Source organism: Eleutherodactylus coqui, chromosome 1 (genome assembly GCF_035609145.1).
Source record: "Eleutherodactylus coqui strain aEleCoq1 chromosome 1, aEleCoq1.hap1, whole genome shotgun sequence".
NCBI lineage: Eukaryota > Metazoa > Chordata > Amphibia > Anura > Eleutherodactylidae > Eleutherodactylus > Eleutherodactylus coqui.
In genome coordinates this window covers 319,883,980-319,902,579 of record NC_089837.1, presented here as the reverse complement: position 1 = coordinate 319,902,579, position 18,600 = coordinate 319,883,980, and the positions used below count along the sequence as shown (strand labels likewise).

Sequence of the window (18,600 nt, the reverse complement as noted above, 5' to 3'; positions counted from 1 at the left end):
TCTTTTCTTGGCCGTAGTATTAATGGACGAAAAAAGAGCCAGTGAAAACCAGACCACTGAAATCCTATTGAAATCAGTGGTTTTATTTGGTCGCATTATGAGCGTGTGTCTAAATAAACCCAAATGTGTAGACTATAATGGATCTCTGTGGTGTCTGTGAAATACTGTACATGCATAGCAGACACACATAAAAAACGTCCATTTGAAAAAGGCTTTATATACATAAACACAATCTGTATTCTTCCTGTTTAAGTTACGTTGAACAGATATTTACATTAGTTCTCGTTCACATCAGCGTCGGAAGTTCCGTTGCTGATTTCCGATTAAAAGGAGGATGTATTTACTCCTGTATGTCGCCCTATGAAATCTGGCAGAATGTCTGATGGATGTACAGTTCCATCTTATATTATTGTTCTGTTTAGCCCTGAATGGAGCAGGCAAACGGAGACCCCTAGCGCTGATCTGAACGAGCCCTTAACTAGGTTGAAACTTGCATTTAGCCTTAAAAAGGTGCGCAACGGTTTGATAAATTTGGCTTAATTTGTACCAATTTCACCATCACATGAAAGTAGAGATGAGCGAGTATACTCGCTAAGGCTAACTACTCGAGCGAGTAGTGCCTTATTCGAGTACCTTCCCGCTCATCTCTAAAGATTCGGCTGCCGGCGCGGGTGACAGGTGAGTTGCGGTGGTGAGCAGGGGGGTGCGGGGGGAGAAAGGGAGAGAGAGATCTCCTGTCTGTTCCTCCCCGCTCTCCCCCGACGTTCCCCGCCCCCCGCCGGCAGCCGAATCTTTAGAGACGAGTGGGGAGATACTCGACTAAGGCACTACTCGCTCGAGTAGTTAGCCTTAGCGAGTATACTTGCTCATCTCTACATGAAAGTATGCATTCTATGACAGTATTAGTAAATCTCCACCACTGTGTACATCTCATTCCCCAATTTAATTCTAAACTTTACAGTTTGCATTCACTATAAAGAAAATATATATGGAATACATACTGGTTTTCCAGGAGGTCCAGGTGGTCCTGGAGGTCCAAAAGGTCCTTTTATGCCCTAAAAAAAAATGACTAACAATTTATATTATAAAAAGAGGAGAAACCCTATGTATTTTTTTGAGTATGGCGCACAGAGTACCCAATAGAAAATAATTGTAGTAATTGGTATAGTGTTAGGAAATGGATACAAACTTGCTAAAAACCCTATAAAATGTTTAAAAAAAATTGGATAGCTGCAGTTGTATCATCAACTATCCAATAGATTTTATTTCAAACATTCCATTTAAATTTTATAAAGTAACACAGACCCTTATCTTAGGAATTTTGACTTTATACAGTCAGGCCTTAGTCACACGGGCGTTTTTTCGTGCGATTTGCGGATCGCATGACGGATGCACATCCGCAAATCGCGTGACCGGGGCCAAAAAATCGCCCGAAAAATCTGCTCCTAGCCACGTTTCATTAGAAACGGGCCGGAGCTGTCCAGCGCATTGAATTCAATGGAGGCGGCAATACAGCCAGCTCCATTGAAAGCAATGCGCTGCGGGCGAGCGCGGGATGAATTGTCGGGAAGGGCTTAAATATATAAGCCTTTCCCTGCAATTCATCCAGAAATGTGTAAAAATAAAAAAAAAATGTATACTCACCTTTCCGCTGCAGCCGGAGTTCAGCGGCGGCCGCCGGCAGTTCTCCTGAACTGCTTCTCTATAGTATTCAGCAGCCGGGGCTTTAAAATCCCCGCCTGCTGAATGAGCTGCCTCTAATTGGTCACAGCCTGACCAATCAGAGGCAGCTCTCACTCACACACTAATTCATGAATTCATGAATGGGTGAGTGACTGCTGCCTCTCATTGGCTCAGCGCAGGGACCAAGAAGGATGATGAAAAAGAGGAAAAGAAAAATTTTGAAACAATAGATAAAGAATGAAGATGAAATATATAAAAAAATGAGAAAACAATATATAAAAAGTAGAGGAAAAACAATAGCAACAATCATCCACAACATACACCAATCAATTGTTCGAAAAATAGACCAAGAAACATAGTGAGTAGAGATGAGCGAACACCCAAATGCTCGGGTCCGCGTTATTCGAGTCGAGCTTTTCGTAAAATTCGAGAGCTCTAATCGAGTAACGAACCCCATTGGCTACAATGGGAGACTCGAGCATTTTTGTATGTGGAACGCAGGGACCCGAGCTTGCTTTTTTTTTTTTTTTTGGTTCGTCTCTCTCTCTCTCTCTCTCTCTCTCTCTCTTTCCCTTCCCCTTCCCTGCCAGACCAAAAATTTTCAAATGACGAGCGCTGCATCATGGCAGGGAGAGGCCAAAACAGGCACGTCACAGCGGGGAGGAGCCAAAAGCTGGGGCGGGGTCGAACGCGATGTGATGCTCGTTCGAGTAACGAGCACCATTGAGTATGCTAATACTCGAACGAGTATCAAGCTCGCCAGAGTATGTTTGCTCAACTCTAATAGTGAGTAAAAAAGGTAACAGCAATGTGCAACCAGGGTTTTACTGTACTACTCATTCAAAATTCCATACAGACCACACAGCTTTGAATTTGGGTAGTTTGGTGACTGTAAGGTCTCATTCAAACAGCGCAACTCACATTTGACAGCACATAGACGTTCGTCCGTGTGCTGTCCAATCTGCAAAGATTGAGGACATTGCATATCCTGTTCTCATCCGTGATATGGGCCCAAATAGGACATGCAGCAATTTTCATGTGAAAATTCGCTCATGTGGTTTTATAGGCTATAATGGGTCTGTGTGCTGTCCATGAAATACACAGACAGCTCATGAACATAAAATCCGGCTGTCTGAATTAGGCCTAGTACTGATCAACCTTTCAAAACACTGAATCTCAGTTAGTTTGGCTAGGGTCCTGGAAAATGGAACTGCTGGGGATTTCCAGCTAACAGCATTGGTCCATTTGGCAGTGAATAGTAAATGACAAGCTATGTGATGTAACGCTCTTGGTAACCCTACTATATCAGCATTCAGAAATGCAGACCACAGAGATGAACTAATATAGTTTAGAGTTTAAAAGAAGTTCAAATGTAATATAGAATAGATTTTACACTAAATTGATGTAGTAAATGTAGATACTTGTGATATACTCCAGACAGGCATGGTCTTCGGTCATTCTACACGGTTAAGCATATAGTATATATGCATGTGTTCAATTTTGAGGTGCAGCTTCCAAGATTCCTTGGGGCTTATACATTTGGCAGAATGATGTGCAGGTGTGCACAAAGCTTGTACAGTGCACAAGGAGGCATATACACACTGCTCTAATTGGCCATCACTATTCATGTAGGCAGCCCTGGCCAATCAGAAAACAGCAGGCAGTGGCTGATTACTGATGCGCAGTGTGCATAAGGTAGTCTAAGAAGAGTCATGGAGTACAGAAATCAACAGTTCGACGACTTTATACGAATAAAGGGAGGCATCAAGTAAAATGACCCATCGTCTCCTTTCCCAGTACAACATTTTATCTGGGGACTGGAGGGTAACTTTAAGGCCGAAATCTAGTTTCTAAATATATGTGGATCTGAAAATATGCAAAATTAAATGCATTGTCCACTCAAATAAAATTATTGGCGCAATGTTTTGGGCACAAAATGAAAGAATTTACAAATGACCCTTTATTTTCACTAGTGCCTCTGATCCCTGTTGTCACCCATGGTCACCTGACCTGAAGAGCTTGGTATCTAATCGTTGAAGAAGGATGTCCCAACTTCTTAAATTGAATGTGAAAGTGCTCATCATGTACACAAACTGCCTGTTCCATTCTACAGCTGAGGCACATAGAGTGCCTGTGGTGTGAAAAGGAGCAGGCAGTCCGTGTATGTAATGCCCATGCAATGCAAAGAGTGTAATTCGCAGCAATTCTACACCATTGTCACAGCCAATTTGCATCAAAATGTTGATGCAGATTTTGATGTGGAGTTGTGGCAGATTTTTATGCCACATGTGAATCCATCTTTAGGCTTTTTATGTGTAATTCAAAGTCTCTAGAGAGGAGGATGTAACTAAGGAAGTCGTAATATACTCACTGAACTTATTAAAGACCTGTGTCATATTTTGATGTGCATGCACACCAGTTATAAAGTGGCATGAGGAAGAGAAATATGTCTACTAAGGTATGCAAAATACTGTAAATCTAAATTTATAAATTCTTGCATCTTACATAAGTATGGTTAGATTCCTTCAAAGATTTGAATCCATCGATCCATAAAAACACCAAAAAGATTCTTAACTTTACATAGATAAAGATTCTTTTTGTTCTCTCTCAGATGACCCAGAACTTACAGTGAGATCGCGTTATGCACGGAACAGAAATTAATTCTCTGCCCACACAAACAGAAAACACATTGTACATGTGCTGGTCTTCTTCTTTATCAGCCAATGAGAGACACCTTAGGGCTCTCATTGCCCTACAACAGCAGCTGCCTCGTCAGGACCCCTGGATGGTCTGGCAATGCCCAGAAGGCACTTGACACCTAATTTACATACAGTGCAAAAGTTTTTCGAACTTTTATTTAGTAGGTATGGGACGCTACTGGGGAACATAAGCCATCAGTTTAGAAAAGTCTTTTCATAACATACAACATAGTGGGAATGATTGGTAGGGGGGAAATATCTGGCGAAAGATGTCCTTTAAGATTTTCCTTCACTACAACTAAGAGGCTCAGATGAACACATCACCCAAGTCTATTATTCTTGTATGCATGAACAATTAGCATTTTTACCTATGGACATTTACACATAAAGTCACATTTCACTTGCAGAAAAAAAAGATAATTAATTTTTTCTAATAAAGAGGATAAAAATTATATCACAAATATCTTACCTTTAGTCCTGGGGTACCAATTTCTCCAGGAAGCCCAACAGGTCCTGGACTGCCCTAAAAAAAACATGCTGTCATGCTTTTTGCTATTGAAGTTGCTAGCAGTAATAATAATAGTAATAATATTCCTAGTAATTAGGCAACAAGTTACACTTACAGGAAGTCCAGCAATACCAGGGCCCTAATGTAAAAAATGGAAAAGACAAGGTAATCATTTATATTGCTACTTTTGAAATCACAGTATAGTGAACAAATAAACATTCATACTCACTGGCTTTCCGGGAGGCCCTGGAACTCCTGGCTGGCCCTATTTAACACAATAATAAAAAAAACACGTTCATAATAGAGAAACAATTCTATGACATAGAAGGGGATGGCATAACTAATTGACTAATACACTAATGTACTATTTATCACTACTATTACCTATCTACCTTCCAAAATATCCACTCCTTCCTTCCAACTTTCTTTTCCTCCATCCCTAACAATAATACAGTAACTTTAATTCAATCAGAACAAGAAGTGAGAATCTGAAAGAAATGTATTAGCATAAAAGTAAAAAACAGCTGCAGGTGACGTTGTCAATGACTATTTCATCTTCAGCTGTACAAAACCCACTGGATACAATACACTGTGTGAATTTTAACCTGATTCTACCACATTTCCAAAAATGTTTACGTCTAGAGGAAAGAAGATTTCTACACCGATATAGTAGGGGGTTCTTCACTGTAAGAGCAGTGAGACTATGGAACTTCGAGGAGCCGGGAAGTCTTTCTTGAGTGATACAATATTATATGTTATAATCATTATTAACTTCAGAAGGGTCGGTGATCCGGGGATTATTCTGATTGCCAGATTGGAGTCACGCAGGAATTTCTTTCGCTTAAATGGGAAAAATTGGCTTCTACCTCATTGATTTTTTTTGCCTTCCTCTGGTTCAACATTGGGGAGTAGAGATGGGCGAACGTACTTGTTTAGGGCGATTTCGCAATCGAGCACCGCTTTTTTTCGAGTAACTGACTACTCGGGCGAAAAGATTCGGGGGGCGCCGGCGGTGAGCGGGGAGTTGCAGAGGGGAGTGGGGGGGAGAGAGAGAGAGCTCCCTCCTGTTCCCCACTGCTACCCCCTGCTCCACCACTCCTCCCCCCGGCGCCCCCCGAATCTTTTCGCCCGAGTAGTCAGTTACTCAAAAAAAGCGGTGCTCGATTGCGAAATCGCCCTTAACGAGTACGTTCGCTCATCTCTATTGGGGAATAATAGGCTGAACTGGATGGATATATGTCTTTTTTCAGCCTTTCATGCTATGTTACTATGTTTCAAAACTGATTAAACAGACCAAACTCTAACAGTGTATATAAACTACATACATACTTTCATCTTTATTTATCTAACAAAGTGGTATAATTATTGGCTCTGAGAAAATAAATCAAAACCCCATGCCCCATTTAGTGATATTTTCAGAAATCCAGTATCAAAGAATTTCTACCTTCTGGATTTTGCTTGTATAGAATCTTAAACATCTAACATCCAGTTCCTCTAATGAAGCTGGCGAAACATGTCAAGGGGATCGATATGTTATACATCATGTTAAAAATCTCTAAATAATTCTTTATGCCCATCCAGAGGGAACAAATTAAAAAAGAAAAACTATGTGTAAGGTGTCTGTACAGGTATTTTACTATATACTGTTTATGATAGTTATATATGTACATGTATTTATTACTGTGATTACAGACACTTGTATCCATGCATGGCCGATTGAAAGGACATTATTTCTCCTATTTATGCATGTTTTTATATTTGTGTGTTTGTAATTATATGAAATAAAGTATGTTCTTTGTATGAATCTTGTCCTGTCTCTTAGACAGACTGGGTGTGTTGTTAAACATCCAACATCCCGCTCTCCTAATGAAGCTGGCAGAACATGCCAGAGGGATCGATATGTTATACATCATGTTAAAAAAACACTAAATAATTCTTTATAGCCATCCAGAGGGAACACATTTAAAAAAAGCAGTGTCACAGTACGGAAACAAATGTGTTTTGCCTGAATTAAGATAAAAAGCATGACAATTATTATATGTAGATAAAAATGAATATATATCATAGTGAAAAGAAATACTATTTGAAGTAGGAAAAAAAACTTATACAGAAGAAATCCTGAAAATAGAAATTGTTTTGCAGTTGGTTCCTGGTAACATCAGTTAAACAAAATAAAACTTAGTAGTGGCCAACACTGGTAGTCATGGGATAACCTAGTGAAGTAGACAGTATTTTCCAAATGTCTGTTACACTGGAATTTCGAAAGTCTGTCCCACTTCTCGGTTCAGTCAATGCATATCATGTCAGCTGTGGTAACAATAAATAAATAGGCTATAGTTAGAGTCTATCAATATTATCCTCATATTCTATGAAAATACCTCTTCCAAGAGTCCATGACTCTACAGGGAGCATAATTCTACAAGGTTGCAAATAGGTACAATGTAGACAAAAGCAAAGCAATGTATCTGTAACAGTTTGGAAATAACCCTCTATAAAGTTATGCTATAGTAAAGAAGCAGAAGGGCAAAAAAAAGTTTATAAGGTACTTACTTTTGCTCCAGGACGACCTAGTGGCCCAGGATCTCCCTTAGCTCCAATTAGTCCCTGCAAGGAAAGTGCACTTGTGGTCACAACAGACTATAGTGTTATGTTAACTTGACGCTAGCTGTAACAATGCAATGGTCAGTTGCAAACTGCTTGTTCTTGTTTAGAATAGGGTTTATTCTTGTCTATGTTTTGGCCCTAGAGTTTCACATTGGACAGCAAATACCTTGTCTGTTTTTTATATCTTTATGATGAGAACCTATTGTTTTACTCTGTAACATGAACACACAATTGCCATTCACTCAGTTATTATGTGAGAAGCCTGAACTATATGGCTGCAGAATATATTGTTTAGATTCATATAATAAGATTTTCCTTAGAGGTTTCATTATATTTCTAAACAAGTTCCATTTAACACAAACACACTTTCCTGAATTAAGGCCCTTTTACACGGAACGATTGCTCTGGTCATTCAAAACCCCCATGCTCCAGGGGGGAGAACTCTCCTCCAGCGCCCCGCCTCCCTGCTGGCAGCGATCCAGCGATACTCACCCCTGTGTAACAGCACGAGAGCGAGTATACACGGGGATGAGTGTTGGGCATTTTTTGCCCAACACCCGTCCTGTGTAAAAGGGCCTTTAAAAATGATAGATTGTGATAATATTCTATTTAACGGTTTCTTAGTGATAATCTGCTTCTAGAAAAGTTGGGTGACAGTCAAGGTGGCTGCTATTACTGCTCTGACATATATTATAATTATCTCAAATGGCAATTTTGCCTAGTTATGCTTTGATACAAAAGAGGGTGTATATAACTACCCAAGTTAGTAGAAACTAACATTCAGGCAACATGGAGACCTGTATGACAGCATCGGATCCATAAAGGTGGCTACTGTTGAATTCATCTTCCTTCAATAACAGATATATTGTAAGTAAGATATGAGTGAATCTAATTTGAAAACTAGACAGAATAGCACAACTCAAAGACTTTATATCCACTGATATTTTTTATTATTGCCACTGGCATATGTCACATAGTCTGGACCTTTTGACCTGCCGGTGGTAGATGACACATTCAATAATCACTCCAAAACAAAGACAATTATAAGTTTTCAATGGTTCTCACTGCCCATCAGAAATAAAACTTAAAGCATACTTAAAGCAACTTTCAGTAACACTCACACTTAAATAATCGTATCACAATAACATTAGAGAGGTACTGAGCAGTGTAAATGTGATTTCAGTAGCTGTAAAACAGTAAATCACTTATTATTAGCTGCAAAAGCCACATATGTGTGAATCTCTCTGATTCTGTCTCTCCCCCTCTGCCTCTGCCCTTTCTTCTGCTTAGGTCTCTCTATGCATGTATTTTTTGCAGTGATTACGGTGGCGTTTTGAACGCTGCAGTATAATGCTCCCACTGATTTTAATGAAGCCTCACAGACATGTGCTCGAATGTGTCGCTTTCCAGCGACGTGATTTCCAAGCGCTGTCTGCTCTATTATCAATGATGGAGTGTGTAAAACCTGCTGTCAGAGGCGAGAACCTGCCTCAGAAAATGAAAGTAAAATAGCGGTAAAGCGTCGCGTTTGAAATCGCAGCGCTTTGCCGTCAGCATGTGTGAGAGTGGCCTTAGGGTCTTTTTGCACAGCAGCACCTGACAGTTGTCCCAGCGATAATCACTCCTGTGCTTTTACTGAAGAGCAAGGATCACTCAGTGAATGGAGACGATGCAGGATGGAGCCGCCAGCCTCAATTCACGGCTCCTGGTCCAATTATTTGATTTTTATGCCTGCACAAAATTAACGATTATCATACATCGTTCAGTCTATGCTGACATTTATACTGAAGGATTATCGTTCAGATTCTTACGATTCAGCAAGAATCTGAATGATGATCAGCCCATGTAAAAGGGCCTTTAGGCGTCTTTGTGCAACATGAGACAAAACCCTCCTCCACTTCCTATTCGTCTGTGACTAGATATAGACTGCTCTTGAATACAGGCAGCAGACAGCAAGGAAGGAAGACCCCTAATGACTAACACTTTTGAGTGATTTTCAGCACTAAGGCGTCATTTTAGGTAAAGAAAGTGATTTTCTTAAAACATCTGCCATGTATGTATCCATTGAAAATGCTAATTAAAAAAAAGTTTATAAAAAGTTAACACATAAGCACAAGATGGTTAAAAGGTTAACGCCTGTTTAACTTTTATTAATCTAAATATGAAAATTTCAATACATTTTTATTTTTTATATATGATGGGCCTCGTGTGGCGCAGAGTGTTAAGCTCTCGCTCACGACTTGAAGGTTGTGATTTCAATCCCTGCACAGTTCAGGTAGCCGGCTCAAGGTTGACTCAGCCTTCCATCCTTCCCAGGTCGATAAAATGAGTACCCAGCTTGCTGGGGGGTAATAAATTACCTGAAAGCGCTGCATAATAAGTTGGCGCTATACAAAATAACAAGTCCCTATATAGTTATGCTTCCTAATGAGAATAGGTAGGTAAAGTCCCCTGATGCAAGCACCAAGTCATGACTGACTCCTAGGGTGATGTCACAATGTGACGTTTTTTTGGCAGACTGTTTTTGCGGGCTGGTTTGCAATTGCCTTCCCCAGTCATCTTTAACCACAGAAAGCTGGGTACTCATTTTACTGACCTCGGAAGGATGAAAGGCTAAGTCAACTTTGAGCCGGCTACCTGAACCATGTGAGATTAAACCTGCAACCTTCAAGAATAGTTTGCCTTTATTTGAACATCAATAAATTGTGTAGCTATAATAGTATATATTCAATTCTCTTTATTCCCCCCTCTATTGCCTCCACAAGACAATTCCTTCGCCTCCCAAAATCCTCTGCTCTGTCATACGTTGTGAGTGTGCAAAATTGTTGTTTAATAAACACATATAAGAATATATGTACTGCAAATTCTGAAAAAAAATGACCTAGAATCAAAGTGTTAAAGCAGGATTTGTTTGGTCATGCTGGTTCTTACTAAGTGTGGGCCATACTGTATATATCCAATTGCTTTTCTGCCTGGATTAACCCTTTCCAATCCACTGTCTGACGTCTAAAGACATTCTGCTTGAAGGCTGTACAGCTTTGATGCCGGAAGATGTCCAGTAGGGTATTCTTACTGTAGATTACTGGCCGCTCTATTGTCGGGGGACTCTCCAGCATGTCCCATACCACAGTACTGGCTTTAGCCAGCAGATGGCACCATTGTATAATGGCAGAAAGAGAAAGCCCCCTAGGAAACCCTGAATCCAAAATTGGATTGTAAGGGTTAACATCCCAGCATGCTGTATCATGTAAATGAACAACCACTTGCTGCAACTTGGGTCCCTGAAATCTGCTGTTTTAGAGACTGCTCATTCTCATTATATACAATCCACATAGTGAGAGTTCTTTGCACATGGCCTTTCAGCTAACCAATAAATGTAAAAAAGATTTGTAGCCAAAACATAAAATGGGCCATATATCAGTAAAGCATAAATTAGGACAATATCCAAAGTATATTTTACTCACTTACAGGGATATTAGTATTCTTCTGTTTTGGAGTGATGGACATTTTTCCAATACTGCAGTTATATTGGTCATTACTTTTTCTGCACTGTAATTTTTACTGAGCTTTCCCCACATATATACAGAGAACAGTCGGTGTTCACATTTCTTTATAGTGAAGATAGGCTCTTATGCTTAATAAAGTGAGGAAGGTTTGGTGGTACATTTATAATGAGAGACATTAACAGTTTGCACTGAGAATAAAAATAACAAATGTATTACCAGATATAAAAGACACAAAAACGTGTGCTTGAATTAACTTCTCAGAAAAGTCAATTTGTTATTGATTGAACATGCTGACAGTTTACCATCAGCTTCTGAGAGGCAAATTAAAAAGTGTCAACAATTATGGCTGCATTTCCTTTTGGCAAAAATGACCACCGCAACAAAACAGAAACATTTCAAATTTCCAATCTTTCCAAGTAAATAAAATATAATTCTAATTATAAATATAATGATCAAACTTTGGAAAATGCCCAAACTTCTGATTTACTAATAAAATATCTCATATGGCAAAGCCCTTTAAAGTGAATATATATCCTTAGACAACATTTTATTTAATCTAAGCAGAAGAATAAATCTTTCCAGTGGGACGAGCATCTTTTTTCTGATACAGAACTCCAAATCCATTTCATTGACATATCATAGTTAAATGATAAAATTCTCTATGTCTACAGCCACTGCTGGATGGACCTTAGGAGCTTATTGCAAACAAAGGGAGAAATTACGTAATCATGACGGAATCTGGCTCTATTTGTGAAAAAAAAATGGTATAGATGCCTTGAACCACATTTATGTGGTTTAGGGGATCGCAAAATCTGTGCGACAAATTTGCAGCAAATAGAACCCATTGATTTCAATGGACTCTCACACAAGTTTTTTTTCCACACGCATTCCGAGCACGGGAAAAAAACTTGTCATGCTCCATTTTGGTGCGCAATTGTGCACTTATGGCCAGTGTCTGCACAATATTGCGTGGTTAAATGATAACTCCTGGACATACCAAGTTAGCTGACCACCTACCAAGTCTGCTTGCCGACCAGCGTTTTCTTACTCATTCACACGACCAGGAGGGACGTTTTTTAGGGAAAAAGTATGTCGCACCCCAGAAAACTCTAACTCTGCCAAAATCCTCGGGGTGCAGCCGTAAGTTTTTCACAGTGTTGGTCGCTGCTAAAATGCCTCCCCCTCCCTTTCTTTGTCCAGCTCCCATAGGAGTCTATGAGAGCCACCACCGTATTTTGGGCAAAAGATAGTTCCAAAACTATCTTTTTGCCTGTTGTATATGTGTCGGAGAGTATTTCGGTCGTGTATGTTCCATTCTTCATGGTCCAACATATTTGCACGCCATATATTCGGCAATGTGAACGGATGAATTGGAAACCAAGGGCTCAGATGGTCGCGTATATTGGTTTGCCGTAAAAAAGCCAAATCAACACCTGCGGTATTCTACAACAAAATCTGCAGGTCTAACTGTGGATTTTAATAGAAAATTGTAGGTGGGTTCTAAACCATTTTCAAGTACATATCAAAATCTGCAGGTAACTTGCAATTTTTGGTATGGAATTTACCACGGCTTGCAGTGCATCATGTGGACTATTCCGTCCCCTGTGAAAAGTCTGTGGATTTTAGTATGGCAATCTGCAGTGGCTGATTAAGGTGTGGATATGGGCGCATCCTGCGAGCTAATTCTGGCCTGTGTGAAAGCACTATTTGGGCGCTTTCACATGAGTGTGACATAGTCACGCTTATGAGATTACATGATTGCGCTCTAAATGGAGCACTATCACGTCCTCTCGCAAGCATAATCATGCTCCTTTGCTGTAATATTTCAAACTGCTGGGCCTGTTCACATCAACAAGGGGCACAACCGCGCCATGTATGAACAGGCGGGGAAGCCAACTTAGTATGCGAGCCTGCTGACTTAGTTGGTGGGCCAGCCTAATTAGTCCCTGATGTTATTGATTAACACCTTGCAATTGCACAGTTCAGGATTTTGTTCGGAATAAGTGTGCATTTGCGCACCCTACAGACTCCTATGAGGTCTCACTGCGCAATTGCACTCAAAATAGAGCACCTCACCGAATTTCACACAAAAACATGCTTCATTTGAAGGAACCTAATGAAATCAATGGGTTTTACTAGATGCATTTTGCAAATTGTCTTGAATAAAAGTCTACTGCCTTTTGTATACAGCTTGTATGCAAACCTATGTCTAGAAGCTTAAGGCCCTTTTACACACAATGATTCACTCAAAATTTGTTCAAACAGCCAAAAATGAGTGATTATCGTTACATGTAAACGGGACATCGTGCAGTTTTCATTTGAACAATGATTTTAAGGTTAATTTAAAATCCATCATTCAGCCACTGAGAGGAAAGGCAAACACATTTATCTCTCAATAGACCGCAGGCTGTGTTTCTCCAAGGCCTGTTTACACTAGCCAGGAGAGAACAAGGCTGGGCTCTGCAAACAGCTCTTGGAGGCCCTTTTACATGCAAATGAAGATGATAAAGTGTTAATGGCCATTAACAACTTTATGCAAATAGCTCGCTAAATGTTTCAGTCATTTGAAAGATTATCTTTGCGTGTAAAGGGGCCTTTAAACACTATGAAAAAAAATCTGTAACATGATAATGCACTCATGCTCCCTTCCACCTGATGATCACTTCCTGTTAATTTAGCATATTTAGACACAGCTATACATAGGAGCTGTAGACACAAAATGCTAGGAGATTTTCAATCAAGGCTTCAGCATGTTAGCAATTTAAAAAAAAAAACCTTGCATAGGGTACATATTGTCAGTTATATAAAAAAACACAAATTTAAGTGGAGTCAGAGATTCCTCTATAATCCTAAACTTGTCATTTTATGTGTACTTATTACATAATAAGCCTGAATTATGCCCGCTACTTACATCAATTCCAGAATCACCAGGACGTCCATCTGTGCCAGGGAGGCCGGGTTCTCCTTTTGCACCCTAAAGATATAAGGCATGACAGCGTTTAGAGCTATTAGGGAGGTTGCATACATAGTGGAATAGTCCGCCTTGGAAACATTTACACTAAATCTGCATATCTAGAAAGTAGATTTTGAGACAGATTTACGGTGGAATTGCTGCAGTTTTCCAAATGGCAAAATCTACAGCAGTCCTGTGTAAAATGCACATTAGACATGCAGATATGAGTTTAGATTTGTCCAGAATGGAATATACTAACACGTGTGATACCATCCTTAGACTAAAGGAACAAGGCCACATTTTTTGGCTCTTTGCTGTCCATGTAATTCTATGGACAGCAGACACCCCGTTTGTGGCTACACCAGTGGTCCAGATGAAAAACTCATGACATGTTCTATTGTGGCCTGTTTTCACGGATGGCAGTAGGGCATTCTATTGTGCAGAATCCGTATATATCAGACTGCACGCGAATAGTTGTCTATGTATTGTCCATTGCGAGTTGTGCCCAAGTCCTTCAGGCAAAAGTCACAGTTACAGCTATGTATCTGTAACCTGGGAGGGAGAATCTTTCAAAGTCAATGTTGCAACACCTAATTAACACTTCAACAATCAATTTGAACCTTCAACCTAAATTCCTACGCGCATGATCTTTGTGTTACACATCCACAAATAAAATGCATAGTAACAAAGGTGTAAAAAGGGCTTATAATGAATGAATGATCACTATTGTCAATATAGTAGCTGTTCAACAGGACAAATGGCTTTTGATACAGCATTTGTGTTTAGAGACCGCTGCCTGCTGATGTCACAAAAAGTTTCATTGAAACACATCCTCTTTTCAAGTACTTGAAACTAAGATAAATGAAAAAAAATTATGTTCTGTTAAACTGCTACGGTATCGTGAGTAGTAATTGTTTATTCGTTATAAGCCCTTTTTATGCCTATTCTGCTGTGTATTTTATGTGTAACTATTACATAGCGCTAATAGCCAACAGACAAGATTCCGTTCTTCATTTTGTAGTTCCTTTTGTTGACATATTCTAGATATTCTAAGGCTTAATGACTATTTAGAAAAAAGTTTGAAAAATTGCATGTGTGAGTGGCCTGATTGGCTATTTGGGGTCTGTGTGCTGCCTAGTCTAGGCCGTTATACACTCAGACAGCATGTGGACCTAAAATACCGCCGCATGAATAACCCTTAATCTTAGGAGCGTTCTAAAAAAACATACTAGGGAATTAAAATGTATGAAATTCATTAATATATTCTTTAAAGAGGCTCGAACAGTGAAGCTGCACTTTGAAGATATAGAAAGCTTTCTTGGATATTCATATTAGGTGAAGTACAATATTTTCCAAGGCGTTATAATTTTTTTTATAACAAATAATCTAGAACTAAACAATTCTACAGGAAAATGTAATCTGATGTTTTCTGTTTGTACCTTGACCTTTTATCTTAAAAATCCACTCTTAATGGGCAAGAAACATCAGTTTAAGTAGGAGGAAATATCAAAGGCAGCCAAATGTTTTATAAAAACAGAGGGCGAAGGCTAAGGTAAGCCTTTCCCTGTTCTGAAGGATTAAATCCCTTGTTTAATTGGTACTCACCGCTGGTCCGATTCCCGGAGGACCTTTATCACCCTGTAGAGAAGCAGAGGTCAATTAACAAAACATCTCTTAATTCATGCTGACTGCTCCAAGGGTAGCAGTACACATCATTTACTCAAGAAAAGCTTGAACTTATGGTAGCAAAATTGTTGATTAAGAAACATTTATGGTGAATCTGCATATAAGATAAAGACAAAATGAGATTGTCAGCCCAAAATGAAGGTTCTATCTTACAAGTCACTTTCCTTTTTATTCAAGTGGTAGCGATAAAATGGATTTGGTTTTAATAGCCCCTGTGTACATTGTATGTCAGGCTTTCATCGACAGTTTAATTTGAGAAGATTTCCCAAAGTATACCACTATATAGATATACTCCAGTATACACCGCCCAGAGGGTTCCATTGTAGAAGAATATGGCCAACAGAATGTTTTTGCAGTGGTCCTCTGTATAGGAAAGTAGTGCTTTCCAGAGACATAACTAGAAGCTCTTGGGCCTCAATGCAAAATCTGTAACGTACTAGACACCATTTATAATACTGGTGTCTTTTTATGTGGTAGAGGAACCTATGAGCCCCTAAAGCCCTAGGCCACTGTAGCAACTGCTACTTCTTCACCCCCTACAGCCACTCCACTGGTGCTTTTCTATACGGTTGAAAAAAAGGTATGCTGATGTATACTACCCCAATGATGGCCCTAAAGACCCTTTTTAGGCTTCCAGCAGATGAACAGAGCCCTATGAATGCACTTAATGTATGGAGCTTTTTCTAAACATAGGGAGCAAATATGCCTAAAACAGTTTTCAGCATCACGTATATCATTACATTCACTATTAAGCATTTCAATAAACTTTGCATGCTTTGGAGTTAAATTTATATTGTGGATGTGTGATAGATAAGCTTTGAATTCTCATTTCGAACATACCATGGGAGTAATATTACAATTATTATTCATAGTGAGCAATCCAATTCTATCTCTCATATTCCAGAAGCTGTTTAGAAAATATACAAAGCAACACCATTGGTTATTGTGCGCCACTTGTCCCTGGCACAAGTTTTAATAAGTTTACCAACTACCTTCCATGGTTGCAAATATTCAATCTGAATCCATGATAAATGAGACTTCCACTTTCAATAGCTACCCATTTTCGTTCCTATCACTGATTACCATATTGCTACTTTCCTATTCTGTACTTTATTGGAATTAATTGACCCTATTCTCTGTCCCATGTATTACCCGCCCACACACCATGATTCGGCATGGATGAATTTATAAACAAGTCCAATGAAGTAAGCAATGTACCCAAACGTCTCTAAGATTAAAGGAACTCAATTACACTCATAGAAATCTCATTAGCTGAAAAAAGTGAAGCCATCTGTGCAATCTTTGAATATCTCTATTGTATATACAGTATTGTTAGCAGAGCATATAAAGTGTTCAAAAAATGTATCGTGATTATCAGTGCCAAGCAACCATTCATTAGTAAGGCCTACTTAAATATATGGAAGTTCAAACTACGTAAGATCCAAATGAAGCCCATTATTATTAAGCATCAAACAGAATACCCATGCAGAAAATTTGAAATTAGTTTTAAGGCCAAAGTGCTTCCTCTTCCTGTACCTAAACCTAAATATGCATTGCAAAACACTTCTTAAAGACGGTTTCCTGTATTATGTAAAGTTTTATCACTGTAGAAAATAATAAGTGATGTAGCTTTCTAATATACCATGATTTGTGTTTTTTGCGTTTTCAGCATCTATCTTAGCTGTCAGTGAATGTAAAAATTCTTGAATACATAGAAAGGCTAAAAATTCCCTACAAACCTACAAAAACTTAGCATATAGTTGTTCCTACCACTAAGGGCTCAGTCACACGGGCGCACCGGCGCCCGTGTCACTGCAGGTTGCAGACGGCCGTACCTGAAGATGGACGTCTCTCTGCAGCGCTGGGAGAAAGAACATGTGACCGGCTTCATTGCTGGTCATGTGCTCTTTCCTCAGCGCTGCAGAGAGACGTCCGTCTTCAGGTACGGCCGTCTTCTTCCTGCAGTGAGGGCTCAGTCACACGGGCGCATCGGCGCCGGTGTACGGGTGCCAATGCGCCAGTGTGACTGAGCCTTGAAAATGAAGACAAAGGCATATTTCAAAGTATATGGTTTTGGCAGATGGTTGATCACCTGGATTGTATGATGGTACTTGTATTAAGGTGGCCATATACATAAGACAGAAGTAGGTGGATATTTGAACAACTATTCAAAGAATGATTGTCTGCTTAACATTTATTTCACATATCTAGCTGCATACATTTCAATCCATATCGGCCATCACAGTCCTTTAAACTGGACATACAGCTTTGGTAATACCGAACAACGGCTGAAAGATTTTTCTGAGAACTTTCATTCAAAGAAAGATCATTTGTGGACTAAAGAATATTCATCCAACTGAGAGATAAATGAATCTTTGTCAGACTATGCAAACATGGCTGACTTCTTGAGTCCCTGTCATCAGTCAACTGAAATGAGTATTCATTATTAAATTCCACCCAATAGCTGATGTTTTTTCTTGAAATTATCTATTTCAATCAACTTTAAGCTAATGTGTATGGGCACATTATATTCAATACAGTTGTAGCACATCCTCAGCTTTGAGAAGTATTAAGGCCCATTTAGACAAAATTCGCTCAAAAGCTGTCTTTTGAGCAATAAAGGTTGCGTCTAGTTTTCTAGAAATGAGCGATGACTCTTATCAGCGGCACAGGCTGATATCTCAGCCGGCAGCGCTAAGATTCTCTCAGCTGGTATACCGCTGGCAGTTCTCAGCAAGCCACCAGCTGACAGAATGGAGAACAATACAGCAGTTTGCATATGTGGGTTAGGGGCAGAGCATGTTACTCACTCACTCATGGATAGGTTGTTGTTAGTATCTGCACAGGGATGAAGGACCTATGATGACGTCACTGTCATGTGATCAGAGGTGGAGCATGTAACTCACTCACTGACCGGTAGTCGTTAGTATCTGCACAGGGATGCAAGACCTGTGATGATGT

General features: G+C 39.5%; 1 protein-coding gene across 1 annotated transcript in view; it reads right to left on the bottom strand.

The window, feature by feature from the left end:
• Positions 1 to 18,600, bottom strand: part of COL9A2 (collagen type IX alpha 2 chain) — a 69,806-nt gene that overhangs the window by 39,053 nt on the left and 12,153 nt on the right. Inside the window, exons 3-9 of the mRNA XM_066575053.1 lie at positions 15,559 to 15,591; positions 13,912 to 13,974; positions 7,441 to 7,494; positions 5,120 to 5,155; positions 5,006 to 5,029; positions 4,852 to 4,905; positions 1,002 to 1,055 (exon numbers count right to left, since the gene is read on the bottom strand). Coding sequence (XP_066431150.1) covers positions 1,002 to 1,055; positions 4,852 to 4,905; positions 5,006 to 5,029; positions 5,120 to 5,155; positions 7,441 to 7,494; positions 13,912 to 13,974; positions 15,559 to 15,591 — 318 coding nt within the window. The remainder of the gene's footprint in view (positions 1 to 1,001; positions 1,056 to 4,851; positions 4,906 to 5,005; positions 5,030 to 5,119; positions 5,156 to 7,440; positions 7,495 to 13,911; positions 13,975 to 15,558; positions 15,592 to 18,600) is intronic.